General features: G+C 37.9%; 1 protein-coding gene across 1 annotated transcript; it reads left to right on the forward strand.

Annotated features, from left to right (window-relative positions):
- Positions 1–7360: 7360 nt before the first annotated feature.
- Positions 7361–9486, forward strand: LOC104493898 (chondroitin sulfate synthase 3-like). Its single transcript, XM_010136662.1, is given in 2 exon segments — positions 7361–7387; positions 7390–9486. Coding segments are annotated over 2 exon segments (1602 nt in total). The 3' UTR covers positions 8965–9486.
- Positions 9487–12184: the final 2698 nt, after the last annotated feature.

A 12184-nucleotide genomic window follows, 5' to 3' on the forward strand; every position in this document is an offset into this window, starting at 1 on the left:
AGCAGGAAAACTGTTCCTTCTGGTGCTTGATTTATTTGATGTGCCTGTTAATGATGTGTGAAATGAAATAGTATACAGTGCTTTCTTCTGTGGCTGTGTTGGCTCAAACTTCTCTAGGAGAAATTAGAGGATATGCCTTTCAATATGCAGCAAGATGTAACTCTTGTATAGATGGCATTTTACTATAAACAGTAGATAATAATTACACTCCAGTTTTCCCTGTTGGTTCTGGGTGCATCTGTGTTGGGATTGTGTCTGTTGGGGTTTTGGTAGCACGGGAGGAGCTACTGGTGTGGCTCCTGTAAGAAGCTTCTAGAAGCTCCCACAGCTCCAGGCTGGACCCACCACCAGCCAAGGCTGCAATAACATATTTAAGAGAGGAAAACCTGTATGGAAAGTTCTTTTTGTTTGTGGGAGCTCTTTTTGTTGTAGAGAGGAGTGGGACAGGAGGAAAACAACCACATGGGCACCCACGTCAGTTAGGAAGGAGAGCGGGAGGCATGATGGACCAGCCATTCCCCTTCAGCCTGAGGTGAGATGGCAGGCTGAACCCTTACAGTCCTGAGAAATCAGTGGTGGAGAACGGTCTCATCCGCAGCATGTGGAGAACCCCATGCTGGAGCAGGGCACAGGTCCAGAAGGAGACTGTGATTCTGAGGGAAGCCTGTGCTGGAACAATTCATTGAGAGAATTGCAGCCCACAGAAGGACCCCCTGCTAATTGGAGAAGTTCATGGAGGATTGTCTTCTCTGGAGGGGATGCTACTTGCCACAGGGGAGGACTGCGAGGAGTTTTCCCCCTGAGGAGGAAAAAGCAGCGCGAACAACGTGGAAGGACTGGGACTGACCACAACCCCCATTCCTTTCCCCCCTGCACCACTAGGGGGGAGGAGGTAGCAGAGCTGGGCCCGGGGAGAAAGGAGGGATGGGGGAAAGGCATATTTTTTTGAGATCTGTTTGTATTTATGATGAACACAATAATGTCCTACTCTGATTCAGCTGGTGAACTGGTGGTGATTTTGTTTAAATTAAATTGATTTTTTTCCCCCAAGTCGAGTCTCTCTTTTGCCTGTGACCATAACTGGTGAGTGAGCCCTCTCTGACCTTTGTCTTGACCCTTAAGACTTCTCCTCCCCATCCCACTGGAAGCGGGTAGGAGTGGAGCAAGCTGCTGCATGGTGCTTTGTGGCCTGCTGGGTGGGCTAAAGCCATGACAGCATCATATGCTAAAGTGATGGGTATAATATAAAGATTACAGCATGTTTTAATACCTTACAATAATTTGACTAGTGAAACATTAATCCTTCTGGTTTTGTGGCAGAACACTTCACAACATGGTTACTCAGGTGCATTATAAACAAATGGTTGTGTTATGAAGCTATTACCTCACCAGTCACCATTTTGAGAGATATAAAGCTGGATTGTTAGGCGTTACAGTAAGTGGAAACATAAGGAACTACTGTTGGCTCAGGTCTGTGACTAGAAAGAGGATATTAGGTATTTTCAGTGTAATGTCTGTAGGAAGGTTGACTACTGCCAATTATGGGTTACTGCTAATAATATATAGTTAATTCTTATGAAAAAACAAACACTATAATTAGAAAAAACTTAATGGATCTCTCAAGTCATTGAGTCCCCTACTCACAAACTAGTTTTTTATAACCTGATTAAATTGTATATGTACTTGTTTAGAAAATCTGATCTAAACCCTTCTTCTGACTGCTAGAAATTTGCCGTTAATTTCCTGCCCAGGGAAACCTAAGGCTAGTTTGCTTTTGTTATCTCTTTCTTATTTACTTAATGTATTTAGACACAATATGATTTCTGTCCTTCATTTTGCGAGGTTAAACAAGCGAAATAACATTAACCTCTTCTCATAGGATAGTTTCTGTTCCTGGCAAATCTCTTTTGCATTGATTTAGTCCCATGCATTTGATAAAGATGGAGGTTCAGAATTGTGTGAAATTGTCTGCTCTATCTTTCAGAAATATTCTGACTGATGCAACACAAAATCTCCTTTTCCTTTTCTGTGGAGGATTCACACTGTTTCATAATCTTTCCTTGTCATCTTACTGTCTGCTAATATACCTATGTTCTCCTTACTTGTCAGTTATTTCCAATTTAAAAAATCAACTTCTCTAAGATATTTAGTCACCTGCCTCTTTAAACCACAAATGCAGGATTTATTATAACAACTGAATTTCTGCAGTGTTACTTCTCCAAGCTTATATGCATTTCATAATTCTAGTCTTAATCCTTATCTTCTTCAGGCTGACAGTTTTTCTCATAGCACCATAGCAAATGACTTGTCAAAATCTGCAGAAACTTACGATCACCCAGAGCTTAGTGTTGCATTTTATGGTAGTACACGTTATTGAGAATATCCTATTTTGCCTGTAGTTACCTGAACTTTAATTTTTTTAACTTGTCCTTTGATGAAGGTACTCAGCTTGCTGCTGTTTAGCCAAACAGTATAATCTTGAACACAGCAGGTTTTACATATGTTCTTCGTATGGATGAAATGCCCCTTGAAGTCACTGGAAACAGTGAATAAATCTTCTTTAGGAGAGCTAAACTAAAGAGCAGGATGAAGAAAAACCAGAAATTGTTCCTGATCATTTTATTTCTAAATTTATTAAAAGTCCAGTTTAGATAAAAGGGTCAATAGTTTAGTACTTCTGTAGATTTAGGAAGAGGTGGAGTGGCTGGAGGATTAAGTTCCATGTCTTCTCTGTTAAGTGGGAGAAATCGTTCTGAAACAATGCTCAGAGAAAAATGGTGATAATTTAAAAAGCACCATTTGCATTCAGTCTTTTAATATATGATAGTCTTGCAAGAATAAAGTAGGTTGGTTTGGGCTATTTTGTATATGTAATAAGAACCTTCCTTTTTTATTACATCAGTAAATCACAGAAATTACAATGATTTTAGAGCTTGCAATGCAAATTACATTGTGCTTACGTATTAGCTATTGTATTTCTCTTCCAGCATAATAAAGCATTGCCTTTATTCTAATGTGTTTATTTTTTTTTATTCCTGCTTGCAGTTTAGAGTTCCTCAGAGCATGATTAGATTATTCATATTTCTTGTCAACATCTAGTTTCAGCTGGTATGGAAAGAGGCAAGCAGAAGTCCTTGCCAACTCCTGTGTTACTTGTGCTGTAAGAACTGTTTGGAAGCATCAAACTCTTCAGGAAAGTCACAAAGTCATTCAATATGAAAAAAAAATTGTCTCCATGTATTATATTGACCTGAAGAGAGTTTCTCCCATTCACTGCTTTCAGTGAACATAAAGTGCTCGTATCATGCCAGACTAAACGTTCCTTTGACAAAACGTCCTCTCTCTGCAGTATAACCAGTAGTAGAAACTGAGGCAGGAGTGTAAGACAGCATAAAGTCATATTTTTTTATAGCCTCAGCTCGGTCTCCAGGACTCTGCAAATAGCGATGTTGTGGAAAAATTGTACCTTTGTGTTTAACATAGCAATGATGCAAGTCTCTAAACTGTTGACTCACTCTCTGAAACTGTAATTGTACCATCAGCAGCTTGCTGTGCCGGTAAGTTCTGTAGTTGAGCTACGTAAGGATTTAGTTTTCCGTTTTGTGAGAAGCATCACCGTATCATAGTTCTTTCTATGAAAAGAGACAGTGACTATTCCTATCCATTTTCCTTATGGTGCTGCTGACTTCATAGAATTCGGCACTGGTCCTCTTGGGATTACTCCCTTTCACCCTAGTCATCTATTCATGTAACAATCTATGTGTGTGATCATCTGGTGCTCTTGATTAGTACCATTCTGCGTTACTGATTTCAAATGGGACATCACAACTTTGACAAGGTACCTGTCCACAACCTTCAAGATTCAGGTGCACTGTGGACACAACACTATAATGATGTTTCTGGTTCACTCTGTGCTTGTCCTCCTGCTATTTGCTTTTCCTTTCATCAGTACTGAACATCGACATGACATTTGCACAGAACTGCCTACTGCATGACTAAGTTCTCTTTCCAGAGTGCTAACAGTTTGCACACAGTCTGACATTCTTCAGGTGTAATTAGGATTGCCTTCTTCACATGTGGATTGCATGTATCTACACAGAATTTAATCTACCATTTTATTCCCAGGCCATTCAAAATCGTGAGGACTTTGGCAGGCAGGTTTATCTTTACCATGCTGAATAATTTATATTCAATAAATCTCTAATTTTCATTTACATTCAATAAATTTGATCCCAGATCACATAGGATTGCATTGGCAATTCGGGCCAGATCCATTACAGGATTACACAGATCCATTCTCCAGCAAACTTACTCATCTTTCCCTTTGCCTCATAAGCTTGACCACCTTGCTTAGAAATTTCAAAGCAAAGTTAGGATCAAACTGAACTGTTTTCATCTAGATGTTAATAATTTCAATTGTAAAAAGACATTTTTTTCCTGCAATATTAAAATGTGTGAATTAAAACTTGCTCTCTTCAGGAAGAGTTTATATTCATTCTGAACCATTTTGTCTGTATTGAGATCTATTAAAAATGTTCAGTAACACCATTATAAATGGATTAGTACAGTTTTGTATAGTGTGATAATATCATATTACTGAGCAGGTTTCAGGTTTTTTTTCATTGCTGCTGTTAATCTGTTGTTGATTATCTAAAGCAAAATCATTAGTATAATGGAGTACATCCTCTCACTCTGATTTCAGTGGAGCATATCTAATAAACCAAGGCATCTGAAATGGGAATGTAATAAAAATGCAGTGTTTATGTTAATAGAATATTCCTGTTAAATGAGTGCTGTTAATGAATCTGCTGTAAAGGTGAGCTTGTAAACAGTCAAGGGTTATGGAAGAATTTGCGCAATAGGAGGACAGCGTTCAGTTTTTCAGTGATAATTGCTCATTTGTTAAAAATCTTTTGGATAAAATACATTATACTACTTTAAATAAAACTTACTGTGAAAATTCGGGTACCATAAGTTAAATGTGTAAAGGTAGTTAGTGGTTGTTTTTATTATGCTCAAATGTCATTCTTCATTATGGATGAAGAAAAACTCAAGTGATTCTGTATGATTAGAGTTCTTAGGAAAAAGGGGAGTGTCAGGTTTTGTGAGGAAGCATGCGGATACCATTCAGTAAACAGCCTCCCCTTTCTTTTGTTTTCAATGTTTTCCATTTTCTTTTTATTTCTTTTCTTTTAAGGGGATTTGGATGTGAAATTCTAAACATGAAAATCATGGTTCAACATTTTTTTTTTTTTTTCGGAAAAAGAGGAGAATACAAAAGCACAGTGCACTTAGCCGAGCTCACAGTAGCTTTAAATAAAAGGGGCCAGGAAGGGAGTGTGGCTTACAAGTGGAAAGATGGAGAACTCACCTGATCTGCCTATCTTTTTTCGTTATTCAAAATGTAAATTGTAGAGGGATGAAGGGAAAATGATTCTTCCAAAGAGCAAATATCCTCACCCAGTCCTTTCCCAGGCATTCTTCTCTCATTCAGTCCCTAATCTCTAATCTGCCTATCCTGCCAGTGTCCATCTCTTGTCCTCAAGGAAGCTCTGTTTCAATTTTGCCAGCACTGCTGGTTAAGCAATGACTCAGTACTGATGGAGTTCATTCCTGTTCTCTGTGATAGCTAAAAAATTCCCTGTTCATCTCACTTTACATGACAAGCAAAATACCCACCTCACAAACAGAACAAATGTGCTCTGACAGCTTTAGGTAAGAGTTCTATGAATAAAGAGTATTTGAGTCATTCTTTAACTGTATATGTTTTTCATGCTCACTCTCACTTTGATATAACAGACATACCGGTTTTATTAAAGGCTAATTTAGGATAGCTTAAGGTAGTTCTCAGAATTAGGCTGTTGCTTTTCTCCATGCTATATGACTGTAGCCACAAAAATGCTGACTGAACCAATAGTAGTAGCTACGTTCGCTTGAACAGAGTCATTCGGGATCTGAATTGGCTGGGAGGGAGATTCTAGAAATTTTGTATTAAAATTCTGTTTTTGTAAATATGATGATGTATATTTCTTGTACATGCTAATGGATTTTAAATAATTGCCATGGTTCTTAGCTTTGTTAGGAGTTATTTTACATTTATTACCCTATGCTTAATATTACTTGTAGTAGCAAAACCTCTGTCCTAGAAAGAATTGCGGTAAAATAAGTCTTGTGTCATCAGACCTCACCTCTCTTGATTTCCTCAGTGTATAAAAGACAAACTTCAATTCAGTGTTCAAAATCCGATTATCGCTCAAGCTTACAACACCTCCTTGAAAAACATATCTAATTAGCACATTTTCCTCATGTATTAATTACGGACCAGTCTGTTTGCAGATGAAAAAGAGCAACGTCTTCTCCTTTATCTGCTACTTCTGGGAAATAATTCTGTTTCTCTGGAGTTAGTAGGTGTTAGTTTAACAAAGAGCGATGGGTCTTAAATGTATTTATAATATTAATATTTTACTCCTCCATATCACTTCACATTTAAGAATATATAATCATCACATTAAATTAATAATGAGCAAACTTTTCTTTTAAGGATGAATCTGAGTCAGAGGAAGTTTTACGATTTGCTCATAGTTTAGCTGTTAGCACAGAAAGGTGTAAAGGCCAGATATTTTAAATCCTCGACCTGTGCTTCTAGCTGTAAAATGTATCTCTTCACTGTTTAGAAAATGCTGAAATTACTAATTTGCAAGAAGTAGAATGTCTTTTCATGCCACAGAAATACATTGGAAATTATTCAGCGTGAGTTATACTATCATGATCTATTGCTTAACTGACATACTCTATTATATGAATCCCTGCCAGCTCATGTGTTGCAATGGTTATATTTCAGTCATTGAATTCTTTGTCTGCATGGAAAAAAGTTTTGTTCAAATTAAGTCCATTCAGTTTTTTAATTTTAATTTAAGTAGAACTGTCCATTTGCATGGAGCAGCTTTGTGGTCCATGGGCATAAATGTCAAATCCTCTTAAAGAACATCATCGTTGTTGCTAACCTTTCAGGAACGTTCTGTGCTAATAAGGTTTTAGATATAGGTGAAGACATAGTGTTTTATGCATAGCAGCATTCAGCCTGCACCTGTGAACTCAGAAATATAACCTACAGACTTTTGTTTGAGTGTTTCTTCTAGTTTTGCAGTTAGATGAAGTAAAGATAAACCTAAAATATCTGCCCTTCTCTTTAGTAAGAGCACAATATTTGTGTCCTGTGGACAGTACTGAAACTGATCAAAGTAATGTAAATATTTCCTACCGAATACCTTAAAGTTCTGTGCCTAAAAATAGCCATCGTCTATAAAAATTGGTAATGATCGACAGTATCAGTGTGGGTCGTTTTGTGGGTTGAAGGACAATGTCTCAATGTCTTTTTTCTTTCTTTTCTGTCTTTAGATGCAGCAATTGTTCCATGAAAACTATGAACACAACCGGAAGGGTTATATTCAAGATCTTCACAACAGCAAGATTCATGCAGCCATAACGCTTCATCCAAACAAAAGACCAGCCTACCAATACAGGCTGCACAACTACATACTGAGTCGCAAGATTTCTGAACTGCGCTATCGAACCATCCAGCTCCATAGAGAAAGGGCCCTGATGAGCAAGCTCAGTAACAGTGAATTAAGTAAAGAAGATCAGCAACTGGGTGTGCTGCCATCTTTCAATCATTTCCAGCCACGTGAAAGGGACGAAGTGATCGAGTGGGAGTTCCTGACAGGAAAATTTCTTTACTCGATGGTGGAGAACCAACCACCCCGGCAGAGCCTGAGCAGCATCCTGCGGGCTGCACTGGATGACACCGTGATGCAAGTCATGGAAATGATAAATGAGAACTCTAGATCTAGAGGAAGACTCATTGATTTCAAGGAAATACAGTATGGCTACCGCAGGGTGGACCCTCTGCATGGAGTGGAGTACATCCTGGATTTACTGCTTTTGTACAAAAGGCACAAAGGAAGGAAAGTCACGGTTCCAGTGAGACGCCATGCTTACCTTCAGCAATTGTTCAGCAAACCTTTCTTCAAAGAAGCAGAGGAGCTGGATGTAAGAAGCCTGCTGGAGGATGCCAACACTGACACTCAATCTTTCTCTTTCCTTTCAAATTCTTTCAAGATTTTTTCCTCATCCTTCCAAGGCACCAAAGACATTGGGGGACGCAGTGAAAAGAAAATACATATTCTTGTCCCTCTAACCGGAAGATTTGACATTTTCTCAAGATTTATGGATAACTTTGAGAAGACTTGTCTGATCCCCAGGCAGAATGTGAAGCTGGCAATAATTCTCTTCAATTCTGAATCAGGCCAAGACTCCAGCAAACATGTAGAGCTAATGAAAGAATACAGCATTAAGTATCCTAAGGCAGATATGACTCTGATTCCTATGGCAGGAAAGTTTTCTAGAGGTTTAGGTCTTGAAACGGCCTCATCTCAGTTTGACAATGGCACTTTGCTTCTATTCTGTGATGTTGATCTGGTGTTCACACCAGACTTCCTCCAGCGATGCAGAGATAACACTATTCAGGGAGAACAAGTTTACTACCCTATCATCTTTAGCCAATATGATCCAAAACTAATATATGGAGGCAACCCTCCAGCTGACAGTAGTTTTGTTTTCACAAAAAGAACTGGATTTTGGAGGGAGTATGGATTCGGAATTACCTGTATTTACAAAAGTGATCTACTTACTGCTGGTGGATTTGATACCTCAATTCAAGGCTGGGGACTTGAGGATGTAGACCTCTTTACTAAAGTAATAACATCTGGCTTGAAGGCTTTCAGAAGTCAAGAAGTAGGCGTCGTCCATGTTTTTCATCCAGTTCAGTGTGACCCCAATTTAGATCCAAAACAATATAAAATGTGCTTAGGGTCCAAAGCAAGTACATTTGCCTCTACCATGCAGCTTGCTGAACTCTGGCTACAGAAACATTTGAGTGTCAGGTACAATCAAACTCTCTCCTGACATCTCAGCCTATTTGGCCTTTTTAGGGGAGTTTACCTCATTATTGTTATTATTATTTGAATTTGCTCTCGTAGTTTAAAACTCCCTCCTTGTCTTCCAAAGACTGTTGACCTCAAATGGGATGAGTCTGCTGTTCACTGATGTTTCCTATACCTACTGAACTGGTGAGGTGCATTCCTTTATATTTCCTTTATTTGAAATTCAGTCAAGTCACAGCAATTGTGTCATCCCATGGAACACATCCATCACAAATGACTGCATCAGAAGAATGTTCTCTTTCAGCTTTGGGATGCAGTATCATCTTTGTTGCATTTCTCAGATTTGATGCGATAGAAATATTTACTGGTGAAGGTACCACAAAAGTGCTTTATGCTTCTTCTGGGGATGGAACTCTATAAGATAAACTTGAGTTTTATAATTTATCTGAGGACTTATATGTATAAACGCTACTTTTCTTCATCTTTAGAATTTTTAAAGTAATTGAATAACTATGATTCTACCTTTATTTTTAAAAAAAAAAAAACAAAAAACAAAAGCTTAGGAGCTACTTGCAAATACAACTGGTACTGGCTACCAAGGTCCTTAAATATCTTACTATAATAGCAAACTCCTCATTGTTGTTCACTCTAAATGTAAATGAACTTTATTTTTGCAAGGAACAAGATTTAATCAAATGCTCATGTACGCTTAAGAAGATTGTGAACAAACTTCCTTCATTTGCAGGCATGAAGAAACTATGACTTAACATGGCCATTTATTACGAAGTGCAGGCATACAGTATTCTTTTTCTGAAACACATAGTATAAGTTAAAGCTGTATCTTTTTTCTTTTCTTTTTTCTGCATTTTCATTAATATTGGTACTCAGTAGCAATTCATTGTTAAACTTAAAATAATTGTAGAATAGTTATTTAAGTTTCAAAATTTACTGTTGCTGGTCAAAGTTCCTTGCCAATATATTTATATTAGTGGAGGTTGTAAGACTGTGTTAGATTTATCTCTCTGGACAGCCTGAAGTTGTCATATTGTAGTTTCACAGAGTAAAGTATTTAAAATGATACCAACATAACAAATAATAAACTCAATTTCTGTATTTTAGAAAAATGTTTATATAGGGATATGTATGTGCGTGTGTGTGTGTGCGTGTGTATATCCCTATATATAGATATATAGATATATAGAGAGAGTCATTTCAAAATATGTTCCTTTTTTCAGTTCAGGCAGCAATTTGATACAGTCGTCATTTTTGCCACACACTTGGAGCATTTCCTGTTACTCTGGTAAGAGCTCAAAGGCATCCAAGAAACCATCAGAATTCAGCCAAACTTAAATCAATACAGTGGGTACATCTAATAACCTCAGTACCCTTGGCTTCAAACTGTATTTCAAATAGAGCTGGGCAAGAAAATGTAAGCAATTACTGAATTTAAGTTTGTAAATTTTTCAGATGTAACTAACTGACTCCTTCTGAGTTTCCTTTCACAAAACAACTAAGAGATTTGATTCACTGACTCATCTATTTGTGTGAGAATATCCTGATAAATTTCCTGAGGCACAAGGAAGGTGTGTGGGTTGGTTAATGTCTCTTACCTGCGGTTCTCTGTTCTGGAGTTACCATGCAAGGGAAGAGGCATCCGTGAAGAGTAGTAAACTTGGAATTACAGGACTGGCCATAGCTTTTTGTATGCTTTAAAAAAGGTCATCCCCATTGCCTTGGAGAAGCTAGTAATTGTGATAGATGAGAACAGACAAAAGGTGATTCACGCTCGTCTGCGCTACCCAAGGAGAGCTTCTGACCTGTCACTCTCCTGGAGGTTCTTGTCTTCCTAGCCCAGTATTGTTAGCTCAATTACCTGGAGAAAGTAAAATTCAGTATTACTTATGAAGTAATTCTTGGAAACCACTCTTTAAATTGAGTGCAAAGATCATGCTTTGTTCAATAAGAGAGCCCAGAACAGGGAATATACAATTTATTTGATCAATCTCAGCTAACTGATGCAACTCAGATTGTAAATATCAAAAACTGAGTGCCTATTGATAAATGTTTTCAATTATTTCATAGACATGAAAAAAATATTGTTTAGAAAGACATCTAAGGCAACCATTGTCTGCCAGGATGTATTCCAGTGCTTATTTCAATTGTTTAACTTAGCAGCCAGGAAGTATTTGCTCACCTCAAAGTAAAATAGTAGATTAGAACAAGAAACAGAACCAATCATTCAGTGGGGATAAAGATGTACACAGAGGGCTTGCAGGATCAGGTCCTACATGTTGTAAGCAAAATGCTAGTATTTACCAGTACAAATATTTATTTAGTGTCTGACTGATTCATTTGTTTATATGATGAATTACTTTGTTAAAAACCTGATTATAAATGTTTATTATGAAATATTGCATTGTCTTTTGAAATAACTATCCTGAGATAACTTGAGAACTTGTGTTAGTTTGTTTAAGGAATAATATGCCTTCTAAGGAGATCATATTAAAAGAAAAAAAAAAGCACAAAAGTGTTAAGAGTAATGTTATGTATGTATGTATTAAGATGGGAATGTCTGTGCTAATCAACTGTTTGCTTTGTCTAGTCCTAATCATAATCTTGATTGTAAAATGAAATTTCTGTGTGTATGATGTCCCTTTGTAAATGTGTAACTAACTAATGAATTCACAATAGAATATAATGACCAATTTTTCCCAAAACCTCCTTACCGTGGGAATAGTTTCCCCTTTTCATTACTAGGAAGTGGGTTGTAAACTACTCACACTTTGGCTTTTGAGACACTGCCTTTCTTAAAAACAATCTCAACAATCCCCACATAGAAACCTCAGAAGTCCCCCCACCACCCCCATCCTGACATGTTTTCCCAGTTACAGTACTTAACAGAGTATTTGCATCTTCTGGATGTAGGAAAAACATCAGGTTTGGGATCCTAATAATTGCTGAGTATACTTTGCATCAGTGTACTGGTTCTCAAGCTGGAGAAAGGCGGAGGGTCACGGGTTGGTGTGCTGCTCAGCCCTGGGAGTCAGCACCTTCTGCCCAATTCACCTCCTGGCTGACACCAGTGCTACCAGATGCCTCCCCTTGGAGCTATGAACTGGCAGTGCAAGCCAGTGCAGGAGAACTGCAGTTGCTGCCACCATCTGCTTTTGGGAAGCAAAAGGGACATTTTAATAAGGTCATGGGAGGAGTGAAAGGAGGGTGTGGAACTGAGGTTTCATTGG

Source organism: Buceros rhinoceros, unplaced genomic scaffold (assembly GCF_000710305.1).
Source record: "Buceros rhinoceros silvestris isolate BGI_N320 unplaced genomic scaffold, ASM71030v1 scaffold4295, whole genome shotgun sequence".
NCBI lineage: Eukaryota > Metazoa > Chordata > Aves > Bucerotiformes > Bucerotidae > Buceros > Buceros rhinoceros.